The following is a 23426-nucleotide window of genomic DNA, read 5'->3' as shown; positions in this document are numbered from 1 at the left end:
GATTCAGGATTCAAGGAGTGTATTGACATTGTCAATGAAGTCAACGAAATTGTGGGTGGAGCAACAACACTGCGTAGTTTGAAGTAACCAAAAAGAAGTAGTCAAATAAAGTCTAAATTCATGAAGTATATCATGAAGTATAATAAATTAAAGTAAATAATAGTAATAATATGAGTAATAATGAATTAATCAAGTAAATCAAACAGTAAAAAAATAGATCCCCTCCCACAACTCAAGGTGAAAAAACCCAGTGCTGGTGATATTTTGAAGGTGCACAACACACACACACACACACACACACACACACGCACGCACACGCACACGCACACGCACACACACACACGCACACTCTCACACACACACACACATCAATAGGATGTTACAGTAATTGCCATCCCTTAAAAGGAAAATCACAGTACACCAGTCCAGAGACCTATGTAATAGCACTAGAATTAAGCAGTCTTATGGCTTCAGGGTACAGGCTATTAGAAAGTCTTGTAGTTCGTGCCTGTAATGACCTGTATCTTCTGCCTGAGAGTTGGAACAGGTGGTAAGCGGGGTGCTGACAGTCTTGCAAAAATATTTTGCACTCTTCGTAGACAGCGTGTAGTGTATGTCTGGAAGAGGTGTCCCAGTGATTCTCTGTGCTGTTTTCACCACACGCTGGAGTGCCTGCTGGTCTGCTTTTGTGGAGCCTGAGTACCACACCAAGGACCCATACATCAGAACGCTGCTGATCGCACAGCTGTAAAACTTCACCAGCAGCGGTCTGGGGATGTGGTAGCCTCTTAACTTCCTCAAGGAGTTAAGTCTTTGCTGGGCGTGAGATTACCGTTGGTCAATAAAGTGAACTGTGAATCGTATACTCTGCGCTGTGTATTATTACCCACTAGCCTACCCAAGGACTAATATTGAAGTAACTCGTATGGCCAAAGTACAGTCATTTTGCAGCTAAAAATGTCTATTTCTGGAAATTCAAAATGGCGGACCATGAAGAAGATTCACCTTTTCATGTAGCCTATGAAAAGTGCAATTTTCCCAGTCATAATGAATACATAGAATTTGATGGTGGTGGTAAGTATTCATGAAAAAGGTAACTTTAGTGAATGGGCAGCATGAATTCTGGAAATAAACAACGAAAATCTTACACAGTGCACCTTTAATCTGTTTTAAACAGCCTGTATTCTTCCACAGGAGATGGTCTCTCACACAAATCAATGCTCCTTTCCATGTGTTGTCAAAAATAATCTTGGGTTGATTTGATTCGAGGCGAGTAGGCCTAGTTATCACATCACAAGCTTTTTACTCTGAATATTCCGGTAGGCCTAGGCTACTTTATTGACATTTTCCTTTATTCTTACCCTTATGTTAGCCTATTGTGTCCAGCCACCAGATGGAGTGCATGGTCTTCCTCTAGTAGACTACCAGTGCGCCCCGCAAAGTTTTGCTGGCGCAACACATCATGCACTTCAGTAGCCACAGCACATGCCTTTTTTTTGTTGTTGCTACGAGTTATTGAGCGCGTTGCAGGAAACATCAGCATTGAAATGCCGCGGGATTTACCGGATATCTCAAAGCCACCACAGGAAAAAAAAACTTGGCTTTGAGGTCTGATGTCACTTGCAAACTGCAGCCTGGGCCGAATCCAGCGGCGGTTTGAAAAGCCAGAAACGCGAGGCATGACGTCTACTCCTCCACAGACTGACAGCGGAATATCATCGCGCGGATAAACACAGTCGGGAACAGGTGCACCGTTACAGAGTCAATGATGAAAGGTAGGTTTGAATTTTCAGGAAGAGGGAAAAGAACACTGATTCACCCGCCATATTACTCTGGTTCTTCCCCTTAATTGACTTGTGTCATGGGAAGATGGTATGAAACTTCTAAAACGGCAAAAACTATCTTTGGCAAATGACGCACTAAAACCCGAAGTCTTGCGAGAGTGAGTAGCCATGCATGGTTAGGCCTGGTCTTTCTCTCCCACCTTATGGGCAGTTTTAAAGTAATTAAACAAGGCACGTCTTGTCTTGACAGGAAATGTAGGTAACTTCTATAAATATCTCTTGTTTTTTTTAGTTTTTGTGCGCGCGCCTGAGAGAGCTTCTGAGGTTGAGCGGTGGACCGTGGCTCCTGTCCCCCATTTGCATCATTACTATTCGCCTGTTTGTGACACGAGGACGTAGGCTCATGAAGAAAACCCACTGTTCATTTATATGTCTGGGATACTTGTAGGCCTATATGGTGTTCTTGTGCCTGCAAGCCAGTTTTGATGTAAATGTCCATTGACTTCGCAGATTCCCCCTCACAAACAGTGGCGGACCTAGGAGAGCCAAGTCCAGAGGAGGAGACCATGGGTGAGTTCTTTTGGATGTTATGCTTGAAAACTGACACCATAAACTATCATAAACTGTATGACACATAAGCCAACCCAAGTATAGGCCTAATAAGGGTATGCTGCTGACGAGCGTGGTTTTGTATTGATGTCAGGTCCACTCGTCCCTTAATGTGACAGCGTGATAATCTTGTTCTGAGAAAGGATAGTTAGTGCGGTCTACTTTTTTTTTTTTAAAGTAGGCCTACTTCATCATTTTGTAAGCAATGATGGCTAAAATGGATTCATTGTTTATACTCCAGTGCCAAATGACCAATTCAACCAGGTGATTGGCTGTTCGAATGTTTGATTGTACAGTAACTAAAGAATCCATTTTGACCATTACTGTTTGTAAGTAGGCCTGCTTATGCTTTTGTGTTTGACACAGAAAGCCGCTGGTTAACCAAATGCAGGAAGCCATCAAAAAAGAGGAATGCGTTGGTTGGACTCAGCATCCCTCGAGGTCACAGAATAGTTCACTTCTCATAGACGAGGGATGTCAAACTCAGGCCTGCAGAGTCATTTTATTCGGCCAGACTGATCATTTCAGATGTGTATTACAGTTGGCCCACAGACAGAGACGATTCTAGGGTCAGGTGGGGCCCCAAGCGAAAATGCGAAGAATGAGCATTTGACCCAAAATCGCTACTACTGTGGTAAAATGTGGGCTGTTATTCACTATCTAGGGGCTTGGGGGCCCCAAGCGACTGTCTGCCTTGCCTGGTGGCAAGATGCACCTCTGCCCACAGACACCATTAATAAATAGCATAATAAGACATGAACATGACATTTGGTCTGTCACAGGGCCCAGGGCAGTGAAACAGCTCACACTCACATGTAACAGAACATGTGCAGGCACACTTGATCCATGATGGAAATCCGTTTGTGACATTTACACGAGTACTACGTGTGTGTGTGTGTGTGTGTGTGTGTGTGTGTGTGTGTGTGTGTGTGTGTGTGTGTGTGTGTGTGTGTGTGTGTGTGTGTGTGTGTGTGTGTGTGTGTGTGTGTGTGCGCAATTTTAGTTCATTTTTTAAATGAATATTGAGAATGTTTGAGCAACTTCGTTCTAGATTTCGATTGCGGAGAATATTGAGTAACTTTGTTTCAGATTTTAATTTCGGCCCTTGGACAATTTCAGTCTGACACCTATCCTAGATCGTTTTTATCCACATGGTGCACAATAGCTGCACTTTCTCACAGCTCAATCAGCCTGTCAATCGTTATGATGGATGGGCAAACATGCCCTTTTTGTACACCTGCTAACACCTTGAAAAAACTGGCTTCCCAGTTGCCCAGTTGTGTTTTTCAGTTATGCCGTGGAGGCCTCATACACCGTATAGTTTTTCAAAGGAGATGGGAAAATTATGTCCAGACAGTAGCCTATATTTGACCATAACCATATCCGTCTATTCATGTGGTACAATATTTGCATGCATTTTCCTTTTTCACACTTTCAAACTTGATGGGGAAGAAATTACTCACCTGAACACCGCAAAAAGGGAGAAAAGGCAGCACGGTAATATTGATGCATTATTGTGTCAGTCACCTGACATGTCCTTTTCTTCCTTTTCAACACTTTACCCAGGTTATATTTTATATACTTCATCCATCATTTGTAGATATTTATCTTCCGTTTCTATTGGCGTGTGAGTCAGCAGTTTAGGAGTCCTGATTCATCAGAGCTGAGTTGTAGTTGCAGTCAATGCAGGGCTGGACTGGGACAAAAAAACAGCTTTGAGAGAGGCAATGAAGCCTGCGACAACATTTGTAGTCATCTATTACGAGCTGTTTTTACCACAACAGCCAAAATTAATATTCAAATTTGACTGGGAGAGGTCAGCTGTCGCGGCATGAGGACTGATACCACTACACTTAGGGGAGGACCGGGCCAAAATCAACACCGGGCAAATGCGCTGTATGCCTTATGGCCAATACAGCCATGTAGTCAATATGATGCTGGTGAGGTACTGTAGCGGTGTCCTAATGTATGTTGCCTTGGGAACTGTATTTTGTTCAAGTTCTGCATCTGTAGCTGGATTGAGTCTCCTACTCCCCACATCAAGTTTTTTATGTGTGTAAAAGATCTAGCTAGACTCATTACAGTTTGCTGATCTACAGCTAGTTAGCTGCATCAAAATTGTGGTGGACATTTTAGACTTTTTTTTTTTAAAGTTGGAATGACGTCCTTAGATAACAGCAAGTTGGACTTTATTAGCCTGGTTCCTACCAGACCTCTGTGTGTGCTCTGGAGCCCCCTGTTTGCGCTCCAAACACACACATCGGTCTGGGAGCATGTGGCAGGATTCAATTCCCAGACTCAAAAAATAATGCTGAGCATTTATTGCTTCAATATTAATGGCAGTTCGCATTGAGGAGTCACAGGACATATTGTAAACTATATTGACACTTAAGAGATCAACAGAAAACGTTTTTGAAGGAATTTGTTGATATTGAAGCAATAAATGCTGCGATTATTTTTTTGACAGGAGAAATGGAATCCTGCTACATGCTCCCAGACCAAGTAGTGGAGCTCACAAAGCTGTGCGGAACTACAGGTCGGGCAAGAGCTAGGCAAGGACTTTATGGCCCATTTACCATTTCTGGCATCCAATGGTGATGCAGAACAGAGTGACAAGACCTATTGAAATTGTAAATGTGGTCTGAAAAAGATAAAGATTTAAAAATGGGGGGAAGGTTTACTTCTTTAGGTATGAATGTAATGTTGTGATGCTACACTTTATTTGGATACCAGGAGTAGTACAGCACAGTGCAGCATATCTTGGGCTAGGTTCTTCTTGGTGTAAAATTTTAAATAGATATAATATTTGGCAGAGTTGTATGAAGTAGAAGTGAAAGTACTCTTACAGGTGTAATTACAACACCAGAAGTATCATACCACATGGTTTCAACTATGTAATGGTAATGTCACAATACTAGTGTTGTAATTACATCTGTAAGAGTACTTCTACTTGATACCATTCTGATATTTTTAGTAGTATGTATCGTAGTATTATAGTAGGCCTATGCGAGCGTAATGCTTGGGAGGTGTTGTAAGGCAGTGCACTGAGCAAAGGAGCAGGTTTGGCGTGGGAAATGACGGGGACATTACTATGGCAATTTTTCAATATGAATATGGGAAATGATTTGGGAGAGAGGTGGTCTCTCCCAAATCATTTCCTCTATTTGTGTATGTAATGTGTCTGGCAAATAGAGCCCCCAAAGGCCCTAATGAATGAATGAATGAATGAATGAATGAATGAATGAATGAATGCATTTATTTATTTATTTATTTATTACTTAATTAATTAATTAATTATAGAATATACTTAAAATAAAGAAAGAAAGAATTTGGGTATATGTATAAAGTTCATTATGTCTAACTGTATAAATCACATTTGAGTTTTCCTTTGCTTCAGCCATGTAGAAGTTTGATCTTTTACCTGACAAGTTTCGTCACACATCAACCCTCTGATGAAGACGGAAGTTATACCGTCGAAGCATGTCAGGTAAAAGATAAAACTTTTACATGTCTGAAGCAAAAGACAAAATGAAATGTGTATTTGGGTGATAATGAGTGAGTTGCTGCTCTCCAGACCTCAGCTGGAAGGAGGAGCCTGCGAAGGTGAAGGAGGAAGAGGAGAAGGAGGAAGAGGAGAAGGATGAAGAGGAGATCAGCAGGCAGATGGATCCTGAGGAGGAGGAGGAAGGGGAACGCCCAGAGTCTGGGGGTGCAGTCGAAGGTGTGTCATCCACACACACACGTGCATACACACACACGCATGCACGCACACACGCGCGCGCACACACACGCACACGCACACACACACACAAAATGATCTAGGCTCTAGTCACATTGATCCAATGCACAACACATACGCACACGCACACGCACATGCACACGCACACACACACACACAAAATGATCTAGGCTCTAGTCACATTGATCTAATGCACAACACACACACACATGCACATGCACATGCACACACACACACACACACACACGCACACACGCACACACACACACACACACACACACACACACACGCACACACACACACACACAGGTTGTGCGTGCATTATGAATGCAGCGTATGAATGCATGAATGCAGCGCAGATGTCGCTCCAGGTCAAACAACGTATAAGGCTAAAATGGGTTAAGCAACAGCTCAACAGCTTGTTACCGCACAAATACATCGGCCACGACCTGAGTGAAGCGTGCGACGGAAGTAATTTACTTTGTATTGAGTCGTGCGACAAAAGTGATTCGGGCAACTAGAGGCGATTCACGCGACGAGTTTGTAGTTGAACTCCTGGGAATATTATGCAAATCAGCTACGACGTGGTTCAGCGACAGCCGCCACAGCCAATGGGAATGTTGGAATGCTTGCATTCTGCTTTTAACCAACATACTCTAGTTGCTTCCATCGCTCGTATCGCTCTTGCTGCACAGAAGCGATTCTCTGTCGCTTGAATCTCGTCACGGCCGGTCTAGTCGCCCGGTTAGGCATATTGCGAAGCTGGAAAGGTGGACTATAAAATATATTTAGCATTTTATCACTCTGTTGAGTGTTTGTGTTCCTCCTTTCTCAATGACCTGCTGACCTGCCAGTTGTGCTTCACCAGAGATGGGCAGCCGTTTTCATTGGAGGGCCACTTCAAATGTCATAAAGTCCTACAAGGTCCATAATATGAACACAAACCAGGATTTCCCCCTGCACTTTAGGCCTATATTGAAGGCGGCCACCTTTACAACTGACCCACCTTCACTAGCTCCCCTGAAAATATAACTGAATTATATTGCAAATGTAATATCTAAGATTCCTTTACAAAGCATGTCATATTTCATGTGAAACTGTATACTTAAGTTGTGATAGGTCACCGCTCATCTGTTTAGAAGGTGCAGGATTCAGTAAAAAATTCTGTGTAAAAAGAAGCACAAAAATAGACCTGAAGTGTGCGGATTGTCTTCTTTTTATGTGAAACTGTATGACATTGAAATTATATTGGGGGCCGGATAAGTTCAAGTTCAAGTTCAAGAGTTTATTTGCCATGTCAACAAAGTTGATAGGATTTTTCTGTGGCATATCCCCAACATCAAATCAAATGAAATACAAACAATGGACAAGACACACAGCTGCAAAGCACATACAATAAATATAACTATGGGTAGACACAAGCAGTAAACAGAGAGGGTCCCAGCAGCAGACATTAGACAGCAGTTAAATTACAGATTATGCTGAAATAATAAAGTGCATTAAGGGTAAAGTGCATAGAGAGTGGGAAATTATGGCAGGTTAAGATGTCTGATAGTCAGTGGTCCTCTACGGCCCTTGAGACACAGGTTCCCCACCCCAGCAGTGCTTCACTAATCTTCAGTTGAAAACATTGTAGCAACTTGTGCTGTGGAACACACTCAGGTATACATTCCTGTTCTGTGTCACTGCTAGAGTAGTAGAGTTTCATGTTCATTCTTTGCACTGCAGTGCAGTTGAGTGATGTGTGTGATGTGTGATGTGTGTGATGCAGCGCTCACAGGCAAAAGCACACATTGAAGTGAAACTTTATGCACACACACACGCACACACACAGACACATACACGCACACACACAGACACACACACACACACACAAATTGTGTGATTTACACTCCGCTAACACTTCACACCAGGCCTACACTCACTGACACACACACACACACACACACACACACACACACACACACACACACACACACACACACACACACACACACACACACACACACACACACAAAGTAGATATACACACCAAGGCACTCTCTTACAGTGCCACCTACCTACACAGTCACAGACACACACACACACACACACACACACACACACACACACACACACACACACACACACACACACACACACACACACACACACACACACACCATTGTCACCTCTCCACAGTGTTCAAACCCATACTGTATGAACACACATCTTCCACACATCCACACCAATCCAAGCCAGCAGCAGATAATTTGTGCTTTTGCATATGCGTGCAGTTTCACACCCTGCACACTTAAGTAAACAAGTTCTGGTAAATAAAAGCTCATGACGTAGGAGCCATTCCGATGCGGTGCCCCCCCCCCCCCATTTCCAAAGCGTGCGCTACCCAGTACCCACATCCAGTCCTGAGGGTAAACGCATAACAACACGCATGGCACAACAGCTTAAAATACAACACAGCCGTACACACTACACTCTCCGCTCCGATACGATACTACACCAGTGCAACTTCGACACGGCTTGCAACTTGACTCTGCAAGCAGCCAACAGCAGGCGATGAGCCTGCCTCGTTTTTTTTTTTTGCTCAAGGGCCTAAATGGCTTTTTTCTTTTTTCTGTCTTCCTTTCTCGCACCAACCTGAACCAAGGTGTCCAAATGCTTTCTCTCTCTCTCTCTCTCTCTCTCTCTCTCTCTCTCTCTCTCTCTCTCTCTCTCTCTCTCTCTCTCTCTCTCTTTCTCTCTCTCGCTCTTTCTCCCTCTGGCCTGCCGTCGTTGTTGAGTTTCCATCGTAGCTCGACGTGTCACTGCTTTGCAAGAGGAGCCGCTGTCTTTCTCATCCTGCGAGCCGCCATTGCGACCACACTGTGGTCAGGGAGCACAGAGCGAGAAGAAGAAGAAGAAGAAGAAGAAGAACAAGAACAAGAACAAGAAGAACAAGAAGAACAAGAAGAAGAATTTAGGGTGAGAAGAAGGCGAAGAAAAAGAAAAAAGAAAAGGAAGGCGATTGACGGACCACATCGAGTTTAGAGCCTTTAGGCCAAGGGTTGGACAAGCTGCAGAATGTTCTCAACACTCTCGACATGCGATACAATTCTGGGGATGGACCGTTCACTACTAAGAAATGAATGAATCTAGAAATAGATACCAGTAAGAAAGAATGACAAGAAGAGGACAAAAAAGTGCAAGGCAAAGGAGAAATGTGGATGGTGGCGTGGCAATGTGGTTTTTTTTGCATTTTTGCACAGAGTCTTTTATTTCAGAATGCCAAAAATTGTCTCTGAATGCCTCTGAATTTAAAAATAAAAAATCGAGTTGAAAAGTTGCGCCTCTGAACGACCGCATGTGTTCAGTTGTAGAAAACTTGCCGAAGGACAGCAGCTATCGTCGGCTCATAGTTTTTATTTTGGTGTCACAGTGTGGTCCCTCTGGTCAGTGTCTGGTCTGAAATAGGAGAGCGGTGTGGCGGGCTAAACTGAGCAGAATAGAACATGGTGGCTGCAGTTTGGACAAGACCTGTGGGGATTGTTATTTTTTCTTCTCTTTCTGTCTCCTCTGCCTGTCTTCGCTTCTCTCATAATGCACAATTAGAGAAATACTGCCGTAGATACAGTACTGCCATCCTTTATCGTGTAACAAAGCCTTATGGTCCGAATGTGTCCTGTTGTAGAGTTATTGCTATGTCAATTTTGCAGTAACTGCATTATTCAATGTAATCCAATACGTTGAAAACCTTTTTTTGGCTCTTCTGGTAGCAGTAGATTTATAACAGGGGTCTTGTCGTAGATTTTTAGTTGTTTATTTCCAGAATTCATGCTGCCCATTCACTAATGTTACCTTTTTCATGAATACCGTACTTACCACCACCATCAAATTCTAAGTATTCATTATGACTGGAAAAATTGCACTTTTCATACTTGAAAAGGGGGATCTTCTCCATGGTCTGCCATTTTGAATTTCCCAAAATAGCCATTTTTAGCTGCAAAAAGGACTGTACTTGGACCATACTAGAAATATTTGTTTATTACTTAGTAAACTTTCATGTAAAGATCAAATTTGGCAATAGGGAGCCTAGTTTCAATGAGCAGCATAGTTGCAGTACCTTTTTTGACCATTTACTGCACAGTGTCCCTTTAAAGGAGATGTGACCATTACCACTCTTCACTCCCTTCCCTTCACTTATCTTCAACCAGAAACTGAGGAAACTCCTTGGATAAACTACAATGGGTTTCATGTAGTCTGCTAACAGGTTGGGTTTATGAACTGTTTGTTAACATGGTAGTTCAGACAAGGACCTCTTGGGATCTTACATTTCAAAAGGACACTACCATGGAAAATATATCATTACTTACCACCATATGAAATATTTTCCTGTTATTACATAGTCCGTTCTCTCTTCGTCACAGTTGTTGGATAGGAAGTTGAGTTTAGAGATAATTACAAACTGATGCAAGCCAAGATGCTCTCAAGTAATTGTAGGTTGTAGATTGTAGTGCAGTGTTGTATGTGCAGCAAGATTACTCGCTGGTAATAATGATGATTATGACAGTGGTGCGCTTTGTCTCTTAAACAGTGCTCAATTTTTACTGACTGACAGACATACTGTATCCAACCCGTACACTGACTTTGCTTTTTTTGTTGTTGATCTGGGGTTTTTTTTAAACTTTTTTTTGTTGATCTGTTTTTGGCCAAACAACTTCCTCTGGCTCCACTGGCCCTTATCACACGTCGACATCTCACTGTGACACCAAATTGTCACACTGTCTCCGGGAGACGCAGCCTCCCGCCCCTACAGTACTCACACTTTAGTCCAGAGGGGCCCCAACTATCACACCAGTCGCGATAAACGCACAAAAAAGTAGGCCTGATCTTAATTTTTCACTTACACTTTAAAGTGATCGAAGATACGTATAGAGTACACGAGACAAAACACTAAAATAGCAACCTCATTTACTTTCATGCCAATTGGTGACTTTTTGATGAAGAATGGCTTTTGAGGGCCCCATTTATATGTGCGCCTAGGGCCCTGAAATGGTTAGATCTGCCCCTGTTCACTTTAGTCCAGAATGTTCTTCATGAAAAGCCTACTCAACTTGGCCCACGCAAGTGTGCGTGACTGCCTGCGTCTGTTTCTCAGAAGTCTGTTTCCCGTCGTTCTCCGTGACCTTAGGCCTGCTATGCTTACTTAACATGCGTAAACTCGAAGACCACACCGATTGAACATGTCTGAAGAGCCAGTAGTTCTTCCATTTCTGCTATGCATATTTTTGGAGACTCTGCGTTTGTCGTTTCTGCAAAGTAATCGTCCGAACTACATACATGCCTGCTACGGCATGCATTATGGGGCTACGGAATGCAATGTGTCTTATATAGGAAGTAGAGAATGAGAAGAAACTTTCAGACACAAAAGCTTGACTGCCTTGTATTAGGTTATCTTGGCTTTCATAGTATTAACTATAAGTATTAGTAATACTAGTTAATATGACAATGATTGGTAACACTTTTGAAGGGGTCTACATAAAGATGTCATGTAAACGGCACAAGAATGAAAAGGAAGAAAGGAGTCGCACACTGGAGCTGAATGCAAAATCAAAAACTGTATTAAACAAAGCCGAAAAAGTAAATAAAACCGACAGACAGGGGACAAACGTTTCGGGTCTAGCCCATCATCAGTGTTCCCAGTGTTCAAACTGGGAACACTGATGATGGGCTAGACCCGAAACGTTTGTCCCCTGTCTGTCGGTTTTATTTACTTTTTCGGCTTTGTTTAATACAGTTTTTGATTTTGCATTCAGCTCCAGTGTGCGACTCCTTTCTTCCTTTTCATTATACTGCTCTTGGAATTACGCACTGAGCGATACGCACAGGATAAGACATTGGCGCGGACGCCACCCCACCATTACTATTCAGCGGTACAAGAATGACATGACGTCTTGTCAGGAACATTAATGACCAATTATTGATGTTTACGACTGCTGTCATTATGTGACATTCAGTTTTTGGAATGCCAAGTGGACATTATTTGGGGGGGTCATCATGACATTCCAGAAACCGCATTCCACACAGTCATAAACATCAATAATGTGCTTTTGGTAGTAGAATAAATAGTGTAATAAAATTGCAATTCTGACTGCCTCACATTTCCTGCTTTGCACAAGTATTAGAGCTCCTAGAATCTACACCAGGGGTCCCCAACCTTTCTGGGTCTGAGGGCTACCAAGGGCTACCCGAGGGGTACTGTGGGCTACCAGAGGGCTACTTTTGTTCAAAATCCTCTATTGATGTATTGGTATCATTCTCAAATCACTATTATTGAATGATAATTTGCTTATAGGTTATAAAGAATAAATGAAAAACATGAACTGTGGCTAAAATCTGGTAGTCGTCACTGTTTACTAACATCCTTGGTGGGCACCTCAGAAGCTCCTGGAGGGCTACCTGGCGCCCGCGGGCACAACGTTGGTGACACCTGATCTACACCAATGGGCACCAAGGTAGACCACCCTGAAGCGCCACTAGACTATTGTACCACTTGATACACTAAACAAACGACCAGCAGCAGTTCACTCATTTGGGGGCCCTAGGTGAGATATAAATATGGGCATATGGGTGAATCATTTTTGCTGGCATGTAACATGACTTATGGGTAAGATTCAATGATAATTGTTAGTTTGTAACTAAAGGTAGCTTCACCAGACTAATGCCTCTTTTCCAGTGCCGTTTTTCTGGTAGGCCTACAGCTCGACACATGGCAACTCGGCACCACACAGCTCAATCAAAAAAGTGGCGGCCGAGTTGTGCTGTGTCGAGCTGTAGGCCTACCAGAAAAACGGCAGTGGAAAAGAGGCATATAACAATGGCTGAAAGAACAGAAGAAAGGAAGGTAAAACCTCTTTATTAAATGGAATGAGGTGTAAAATGAGCTTGTTTCCAGAAATGGTACAGTATCGATTTAATATTACTGTCTTTCACCCTACAGCGGAGGAGAACCTGGTGAAGAAGGAGGTGGAGGAGAGGAACAGCGACGACGGACAGGCAGAGGAGGAGGAGGAGGAACGTGTGAGCAATGGTGAGGACAAATAAGGACAACCGTCACCTACCGTAAATGAAAAAAAGAGAATGTGTGCACCTCTTTGTGGGGTGTGATCACCTTTGTTTTTTTATTGGAGGTTTTCATAAACTTTCAGATCTCGTACCGAGATTCTGGTCTGACTAAAAAGATAACGAGTAATGTTTCCAAACGGCATGGCCAACCCATTTCCCTCAGTTTGCAGCTGGTCGATGCCAGAAAGGGCTGTGCGAAATTTAAACTACACATTTTCTTAGTCCCAATAGCACGTCTTTGCTTAAACCACGTCACTGCCTTGAACACGCCTCTACTCAGCGCGGTTTGAGATGCTCAAAGTTGATTGCTTCCCGATAAAGTGGGTGGAGTTTCCCAGAACGGCGGAGCTCAGACAGTACTTGAACGAGCTCTTGGCCTGAATAATTTCACAGCTCCGAAGGTGTTGTGTCAGTAGGAGGGCGTAGCCTGGGTAATTGGGGGTAGCCTCTGGACTGGACTTTTATACTGTAGTTCTTTTTAGCCAGGCCCCGCCCTCCTAGTGATGCAACACCTTCGGCATTGCAACTAGTCAGGTCAAGAGCAATGCAAGTACTTTCTGAGTTCCCACAAATACGGGAACTCCTTTCACTTTGTCGGAAAGCAAAAAACCATGAGCAAACCAAGGGAGGAGGGTCAACCATGCCGTTTGGGAAATGTTAATTGTTATGGTCTTGGTCAGACCAAGTCTCGATGATAATCAAGTTCTTTTACTTTTGACACCCCTGGGTGATTGCAATATCTTGACTTTTGTGGAACAGCTGGTGAGGAGGACGGCATGGACAGAGACGAGGAGGAGGAGGAGGAGGAGGAGAGGGCCGACTCTGTGGTGGAGTACGGAGAAGAGGACGCGATGTACGTGGACGACACCCAAGATTCGCCCATCAACTACGCCAAATACGACAGCCCCACGCCTGTAGACGGTGGTGGTGGTGGGGTTATTGGCGGTGATGGTGGTGGTCATGATGATGGTGGGTGGAATGGGACACCAAGCTCTTACCTTAACCCCTTAGTGCGTAGCCTATGTTATAACCTTACTGTCAACAAAATTGCAATGGCTATGTCTTAATCTGTTACGAAAGGCTCTCGGTACGGTCATAGCAATGTTGTTATGATGTAGTTGAGTATTTTCAGTAAATAGTGAATAGGCCCGCCGGCGACCCCATCTGCACAAAAAGGCTACAGTAAGAGAAACAGGAGCTTGGTGTCACAGATTTTCAAATGACTTCTTGCGCCAGTCCTGCACCCAATCTTTTTGAGACAGATGTGCATGTTTTTTTCTTTTGTTAAACAGGGTGGAGTGGGTCTCCGACACCAAGCTCCTGTTTCTTTCACTTTAATATAGTACTATCTTTATATTTTGAGAAGGCTCTGCATGTTTTTTCTTTGTTAGCCCCTTAATACACGCCGTACTTCCAGTGGCACTCTGTAATAGTCATTGAACAGTTAACTACCACAGTACTACAATACTATGACATAACACAGAGCCTTTAGTAATTCACTACGACTTGGTCATTGCCACTCTGGTAACAGCAAATTTATAACGCTGTGTCTTAATGGGTTAAACAGGGTGGAGTGGGTCTCCGACACCAAGCTCCTATTTCTTTTACTTTAATTATCATAGTACTATATATATATTGTGAGACGGATGTGCGTGGTTTTTTTTTTTGTTAACCAGGGTGGAGTGGGTCTCCCGGAGCAGGGGCATCAGGAGGAGGGCAGCAGCAGCAGCTGGTCACCAAACTGAGCTGTGACATCTGTGGCCTGGCCTGCGTCAGCCTCAACGTGCTGCTGGTCCACAAGCGCAGCCACACCGGTAGGTTGAAGACACATGAACAGTAGCCAGGCCACGCCCTCCTAGTGACGCAACAACTTCATCGTTGCTTCTAGTCAGGCCAAGAGCAATGCAAATACCGTTTCTGATCTCCCAAAAAAAATGGGAACTCCACCCACTTTTTCGGACACCAGTCAACCAGTAGCAAACCTAGGGAGGCGGGTAAACTATGCCATTTTGGGAAATATTAGTTGTTATGGTCTTGGTCAGACCAAGTCTCAAAGAGATTTGAAAGTCAATGATAATCAGGCTAATTGTACAGCCTCCCATTTGTACAACTACACATTGCGTATACACTGTAAAACATTGCAGACAGTAAAATACAAAAAAGTGAGCTGCTCTGCTACCTTAAAGGTACACTGTGTAGGATCGTGGCCAGAGTAGGTATATTGAAACTGTGATGTTCATTGAAACTGTGCTGCCTATTTCCAAATTTGATCTTTTCAATAATATTGAAATATTTACTAGTATGACCAAAGTACAGTAAGTGGTGCAGCTAAAAATGCCCATTTCTGGAAATTCAAAGTGGCGGACATGGAGAAGATCCACCTTTTCATGTATGAAAAATGCAATTTTCCCAGTCAAAATGAATATTTAGAATTTGATGGTCGTGATAAGTATTCATTAATAAGGTAACGTTTGTGAATGGGCATCATGAATTCTGGACATAAACTACTAAAATATTACACAATGCATCTGTAAAGGTAATTCCCAGAAATAGCCATTTTTAGCTGACAAAATGACTGTACTTTGGCCATACTAGAAAATATTAGTTTATTACTTCGTAAACTTTTATGAAAAGATCAAATTATTATTATTATTTAACTGTAAGTTAACTCAACTTAATTCAAGACTTAACTCAAGTTGACTCTGTAAGTAAACTCAAGTTGAGTTAATTTATAATCTTCAGGCAGTAGGGCAACTTACTTTTTTACATTTAACTGGCTGCAATGTTTCACAGTGTATATACTAACACACACACACACACACACACACACACACACACACACACACACACACACACACACACACACACACACACACACACACACACACACACACACACACACACACACACAAACAAACACACACACACAAACACACACACAAGTGTTCATGTTATCTGCGCTCACTTTGACACAGTCAAATACACACTGTGTGTGAAGCCTCTGGGACTGGCATGTACAATTTCAGTTCCTAAAAGATCCTTCCATTAGCTGCTGTGCATTTCATGTATGTAGCCTGGCAAACCAGACTATACCAGACTATATAGAAGTATAGTCTGGCATCACAACATTAGCAGAGCTGCGGAACCTACGGTTGATGTTCAAACCGGTTCAAACTGTTTCACCGCAGATTCAAGCAGAAATGGGTGAATGACATTTTAGACATAGCAGACGTCAGGGCGGTGCATCCACAGCTAATGCAACTGTTTTATGGATTATTTTTTTGTTTGTTATTAGGGGATTAGCTTAGAAGCATATTCATTGCAGCAATAAGGGAGCAGGAAGACATGATTTCGGAGTACATGGGGTTACTGATGCATTGATGATTGCAAATCACCTATACTCAATGCTTAGAAAAGGAATCAAAGCTGCAACCTAAGGTGATATTGTGTCACTCAGCTTACGGTCTATCTCTGAACATTCATACACAAATGAATCATTGAATGAATGAATCATCTGGATAATTGATGAGTGGAAGTTATGTTTTATTGCCTGTTCTCTTGATGCTCTGAAAGCGTTTGATTGATTCAGAAAATAATGATCTTATCTCTTTGCATGCAGTTTATCTCTGAACACTTGAGGGCCTACACACAATGTTGACTCATGTCCTTAATGGTTTATAAACCTCTCTCACTTCGCTACAGACAGGGCTCTCTTCAAACGTGTCCTCACCAAACCACTAGATATCCCATTTGTTCTCATTTGACTACTGTCGAAGATAACCTGTAATTCATCATTCATATTATATTCTCAGTCGTCTAGTGACTGAACTTTTCAGTAATTTTCAGCCTGGCTTGATGCGTTGTTTTTGGTTGACGTTATTGTCAGTACATTTTGTCATTAAGACAGGTGTTAGGCCATTGTATTATATTACTGTATATTCCAGGCAAATATTCTCTGCCGTAGAAAATTGGCTGGACTGGCGTCCGCTATCGGCCTTACCAAAGGCAGACTCTGGCCTCATACCCTGATGAAGGCCAACATGGCTGCAACGTGTTGTGTTTCGAACAGAAGTGCCATGTTATATTAAAGGAATCACGATTGCTTCATGGAGACTTTATTACAGCTGCTATGAATGTGTTATGCAGGAACAGGTCAAGTAAAGTGTAACCCCATAGTACCACAGTACACCTTATGACATAAAACAGGGCCTTTAGTAATGCACTACGACTTGGTCATTGCCAGTCTGGTTAGATAACAGCAAATTTACAACACTGCGTTTTAGCGCGTTAATGTACATATCTTGTCCATCAGCCCCTGTGTGCGCCTCATTTCTTTGCACCACGTAGTGTTTCTCCAAAAAAAAAATGTTTTCTAGATGTCTTACTCACGACACGACACGAGGTTCCTGTGGCTTTTGGCCTTGTCAGAACAGTGTGGGTAGCAGCAAGAAAACCACTGACACTTGACATTCCCCATGCCATGATAAGCATCTAGCAGGGTTGGACTGGGGGAGAAATAGGGCCCAGGCACTTTTGGCTTAAAGCCATCCCCCCTGTAATTAGCGGCACAGAACTGACTCACCGGTGGGCCCTGCACCCTCGTGGGCTCCTATTTTCAGAAATGTTTTTAAAAAAAAAAGTAAAATCTGAAAATAGGGGCCGACGAGGGTGCAGGGCCCACCGGGAGATGTCTGCTATGCCAGATGGCCAGTCCAGCCCTGGCATTTAGTAGTAGCGTGCATTTAGCTGCCCAGAACAATGCACAGAGAGATACAGTACAGTATACATATCATGGTCGACTGCTGCGATTAGTTGCTTGTTGTCTTTGTGTGTGGTTGTGAGTGAGTGAGTGTGTGTGTGTGTGTGTGTGTGTGTGTGCGCACCAGTGTGTGTGTTTATGTGTGTGCATGTGTGCTCACATTGTTGGAGATGATCTGCTCCATTGTCACCCAGCTACTTACATGTGTGTGTGTGTGTGTGCGCGTGCGGGCGTGTGTATGTGTGTGTGTCTGTCTGTGTGTGTGTGTGTGTGTGTGTGTATACACATACGTAAGTAGGCGAGCGTCCGTTCCACTGCCAGCAGTGCGGCGCCTCCTTCACCCAGAAGGGGAACCTGCTGCGCCACGTCAAGCTGCACACGGGCGAGAAGCCCTTCAAGTGCCCCATGTGCAGCTACGCCTGCCGCCGCCGAGACGCCCTCAGCGGACACCTGCGCACACACTCAGGTTAGCACACACACACACACACACACACACACACACACACACACACACACACACACACACACACACACACACACACTCACTCTCACACACTCAGCGGATACCGGCGGACACACTCAGGTTAGCACACACACACACATACACACACAAACTCACACACACTAGGGCGTTAAAAAGACGTCACAATACAGTATATCGCAATACAGTATATCGTAATACTTATTTTTACTATATACTGCACTCAGGGCTTGAAAATGAAATTATTTTTCAATCGTTCCGTTCCGAACGGTTCAGGTATGCCTTTGTTTAACGTTTTCGTTCTTGAATTCGTTCCACCACCAAAATATTGTTCCTGAACCAGTTCGGAACGCAAAATATTGTTCGTTCTTATCGTTCCGGCAGTGTTTTACGGGCCTATCAAGTCTATTTTTGTGGACTGTACCTTATACCTAGAATAGGCGTGTCCATTAGTATTTGCCCTTGATTTACACCATAGCTACTCTATCCCCAAATATAATAGGCTAAATCACTGACGGCATCCAAAAAAACATCTCTGGATACGTGCTAAACTCCTTACCTGGCTATATGTTTTATCCATATGGAGATCTTGCGCTATAATTCCTAACCCTGCATGGTGTAGATATGGTGTAGCTTGTCTGTTGCTGACAAATATCTCCAATTTCCTGTTTAACTCTACAGCACAAACAATGCATGCTTCAGGGTAGGGGTGGGCGATATGGCAAAAATGTTGTATCACGATTTTTTTACATGAAATCTCGATTTCGATTTTTTATCACGATCTTCCATCCACGATCTTCCATCCAATAAATTAAAACAACAAAAAACAACTTTCATATACTTGCAATTTGTAATTTGCAGTCAATAAAATGTTAACACACTGATGATACTCTCATAAAGTGTACAATTGGAATACAATAATGTAAAGAATGAAGTGAAGACAACAACACAAGTGAGAAAACGTCACTCTGATACTGATAATAAACATCCTCACTGCAAGAAGATCTACACGATTTCTCCACTTTGGCAGATTCAAGACGATCTTTTACTCAATATCACGATTCATGATTTCATATCGTCATATCGCCCACCCCTACTTCAGGGGTCCGTGTATCATCCGATCATTCAATTATTCCATTCATTCCGGCAAACGGAAAACGAAATAATGACTCCATATTTTGTTTTCCCGTTTTTCCATATGGCCAAAAAATGGGGAGTTATGTTGATTTTCCTTTTCACAACTCAAAACGGAACAAGTAATAAACGACAAAACCAAAACGAAATAACAACTCTAATTTACGAGTATTGGTCCCATTTCCCGCGGTGCTTTTCTGTTGCTCGCCTAAGTAAGACACGATAGTGCACAAGTGGCTGCCAAACGCGTTGCTGCCAAACGCATTTCTCCGAGGCCTATAATCAGCCTGCTGATGCTCCTACTCAACAGAACATCTTTCTGTCCTACTGGTAGCCCCCTATGTCGGTGCCTGTGGGTGGTAAAGATAGCCTAACTCCTTTACGCACCGTAGGCCTACTGTGTCCGGTCCAGTAGGCTATACCCCATAGCCTCATTAATAATGGTGACTATCCAATGGGACAAGGCTCCTTCCACTAGATCATTGTATTATTACAGATGGAATGAAGTTTGACCATTGGTGCGTGCGTGAGTCGGAAGGAACTTTTCTTCTACTGCTTGGTACCGTCTACTGACAGCCTATTCCTGGGAACTGCTACCAGCGAGGTCTCCTCCACAGTTGAAGCGTATCTGGTAGCAGTTCCCAGGAATAGGCTATCAGCAGACAGTACCAAGCAGTGGAAGAAACGTTTGTTCCGACTCACGCACCAACGGTCAAAACTTAATAACTCCTCTAGTAATACAATGATCTTGTGGAAGGAGACTTAGCCCATTGTATAGTCACAATTATTAAGGAGGTTATGGGTGTAGACATTACTGGACCAGACACAGTACAGTCGGTGCGTAAAAGAGTTCGGCCAGTTCTCAACCTTTTTTTGCCTAAACGCTCCCCTGACCTCCTCATACACCTGTCACCTGACAGCTTAAGCAGAAGAAGCGTTCCTTCCCAGAGCAACGGAAAGCACAGACCGCGTGCAGCCCACATCGCAAGCCAGAGATAACTTGCCGGCATCAAAAGCAAACTATTTATCTTTTTAAAAGGGCCGGTTGAGGAAGGGGGTGCAAAAGCACCAAATGCATTAATGTCCTCCCTTGCCGTCTATATTTTTAAAGGACATTCCTTTTTAATTGCGGAAAATAGGCCCAGTCCTCTCACAATTGCCTCTTCAAATACAACACTAAAGCTACAAATTTGCACGTGAGCAAGCTGATGCGTCTCTGCGAGGACTGTGCAAGGTCGCGATTTCACAGGACACACATATTTAAGAACATAACTAAAACAACATGTCTCCAAGTTGTGCACTTTGGGCACTGTTTCATCCTATGCATTGAAACGTAGGCGACTGCCAGGATGTTTGCGAGCTCGCTGGGAATACATTTTCGGGAGGCTCTGTGCATAGCGGACAACAAGCGCATGCACAGGCGCTTTTTGCCAGCCCCTCTCGTGCTGCACTGAAATGCACACAAAATAAACAGCTAGGCCTACATTGCACATCGCCTTTACAAAGGCTGGCACGGTTTTAACTTATTCTATTAAATCGTATGTGTTTAATGTTCCAAAATCGTTTCAACAGTAGATGTTTCAACACACGTAAAAAAAGAAAGACACTATCGCCCCCCTCCCCTTCTGTGGTCATGTAGCCAGCGCCCCCCAACGGCTCTCGAACGTTCCCAGGGGGACGCTGGTACCCACGTTGAGAAATGCTAAGTTAGGCTATCTTTACCACCCACAGGCACCGACATAATGGGGCTACCAGTAGGACAGAAAGATGTTCGGTGGAGTAGGAGCATTAGCAGGCTGACTATAGGCCTCGGGGAAATGCGTAAAGCAGCGCGTTTGGCGGCCACTTGTGCACGTGTCTTACTTGGGCGAGCAATAGAAAAGCACCAGGGGAAATGGGACCAATAATCGTAAATTAGAGTTGTTATTTCGTTTTGGTTTTCTCGTGTATTACTTGTTCTGCTTTGAGTGGGGAAAAGGAACAAACAACACAACTCCCCATTTTTTGGCAATATAGAAAAACGGGAAAACAAAATATGGAGTCATTATTTCGTTTTCCGTTTGCCAGATTGAATGGAATAGTTGAATGATCGGATGATACACGGACCTTCAGGGTATGCTTTTGTGAAATTTTATGAAATATATAGAGAACGAAATAAACCGTTATTAACCGGTTTTGTGGATTTCAGAATAACGTTTCTGTTCCGGAACAGTTGAAGACCATTTCGTTTCGTTTCTGTTTCTGCTCCTCAGAAAATTGCGTAAAATTCCGTTCGTTCCGGTTTTCAGTTTTTGTTCCTTGAACCGGTTCGAAGTCCTGACTGCACTCACACACACACACACACACACACACACAAACACACACACACACACACACACACACACACACACACACACACACACACACACACACACACACACACACACACACACACACACACACAAACACACACACACACACACAGTGACAAATTTAGTTAGAGACAATATATTTCAGAACTGTTTGGGGAAATGGTATGGAAAGTGTCCTTTCAGTAGAACTGTGTTCTCAAGATGCACTCCAAGACTCGAAGGAAACAAAAACTTTTTTCAAGATGTTTTGAAGTGTGAATTTGCACACTACTTTTGTAGAATCACCCATATGTTGAAAAACACACATAGTGTACATGTCAGCACAGACACACAAACACATTTATAAACACAGACACACACATGCACGCAAACGCACACGCACTCCGATGAGGAGACCGACACTCTGATGTGCAGCCACTAACCTGTCAATGCAGAGACTGATGTTTTTGCTTTGTGAGCAATAAGTGAAAGTTTAGTGAAAGCCCAACTGATAAACTCCAACTCCCATGTGACACAGCACTCCACTGCACACAACGAAATTGTATTTATGCCTCACCCGTGCAAGGGGGCAGCCCCCAATGGCGCCTGAAAGGGAGCTGTGTGGCGGGACGGATGGTACCATGCTCAGGGTACCTCAGTCATGGAGGAGGATGGGGGAGAGCACTGGTTAATTACTCCCCCCACCAACCTGGCAGGTCGGGAGTCCAACCGGCAACCTTTGGATTATAAGTCTGACGCCCTAACCGCTTAACCCTATACTGATACTATACAAACAGGCCAATAAAGCAAACTTGAATTGAATTGGATTGATATAGACATTAGCCCCGTTTATACTGCAGGCCATTGGCCCAGGAACTTAGGCCCAGGAACTGAAGCCTGGGAACTTAAGCCCAGGGCTAGAGTTCCTGGTGCGTTTATACTGCAGGCCAACTGAAAATTCTAAATGGAATGGTAGCCGTGGTAACCCATTCAAAAATGACCTGTAAGCACCAGGGCTAACTGGTGGCCCTGGCAGTTGAGGAGGACCTGTTACCTGGACAACAGTTCTTGGTTTGGCCCAGTTCTGGCCTAGCCCAGGCGGTATAAGCTGGTACAGGGGCTGGGCTTAAGCTCCTGGGCCAATGGCCCGCAGTATAAACTGTGCTAATGTATGCAGATGCACATACTCAACACAGAGATGTAGACACATGCTAAATGCACCCAGATGTCAAAGCATGCACTCCTAAGCACATATACAGCTGTTTACAGCATGCACTCCTAAGCACATATACAGCTGTTTACAGCATGCACTTTAAACAAACACACCTGCTACGAAGACATACAAACTCACCCCCCTTCTCTCTCTCTCTCTCTCTCTCTCTCTCTCTCTCTCTCTCTCTCTCTCTCTCTCTCTCTCTCTCTCTCTCTCTCTCTCTCTCTCTCTCTCTCGCTCTCTCTCTCTCTCTCTCTCTCCCACACTCACCACACA

At 43.5% G+C, this 23426-nt stretch overlaps 1 protein-coding gene across 4 annotated transcripts in view; it reads left to right on the top strand.

Annotated features, from left to right (window-relative positions):
* Positions 1–379: 379 nt before the first annotated feature.
* LOC134450661 (DNA-binding protein Ikaros-like) overlaps positions 380–23426 on the top strand; it is a 49644-nt gene continuing 26597 nt past the window's right edge. The window contains exons 1-7 of one of the 4 annotated variants that reach the window (XM_063200576.1): positions 380–1775; positions 2295–2354; positions 5968–6114; positions 13109–13198; positions 13993–14202; positions 14910–15047; positions 18288–18458. In XM_063200576.1, the coding sequence (XP_063056646.1) occupies positions 1766–1775; positions 2295–2354; positions 5968–6114; positions 13109–13198; positions 13993–14202; positions 14910–15047; positions 18288–18458 (826 nt within the window). In that variant the 5' untranslated portion in view covers positions 380–1765. Of the gene's footprint in view, positions 2355–5967; positions 6115–12940; positions 13013–13108; positions 13199–13992; positions 14203–14909; positions 15048–18287; positions 18459–23426 lie in introns of those variants that run through there. The other 3 variants (XM_063200566.1, XM_063200559.1, XM_063200583.1) reach the window with 3 other exon arrangements.

This window comes from Engraulis encrasicolus, chromosome 1 (assembly GCF_034702125.1).
Source record: "Engraulis encrasicolus isolate BLACKSEA-1 chromosome 1, IST_EnEncr_1.0, whole genome shotgun sequence".
In the NCBI taxonomy this organism is placed as follows: Eukaryota; Metazoa; Chordata; class Actinopteri; order Clupeiformes; family Engraulidae; genus Engraulis; species Engraulis encrasicolus.
This window is presented reverse-complemented; position numbering and strand designations above follow the sequence as displayed.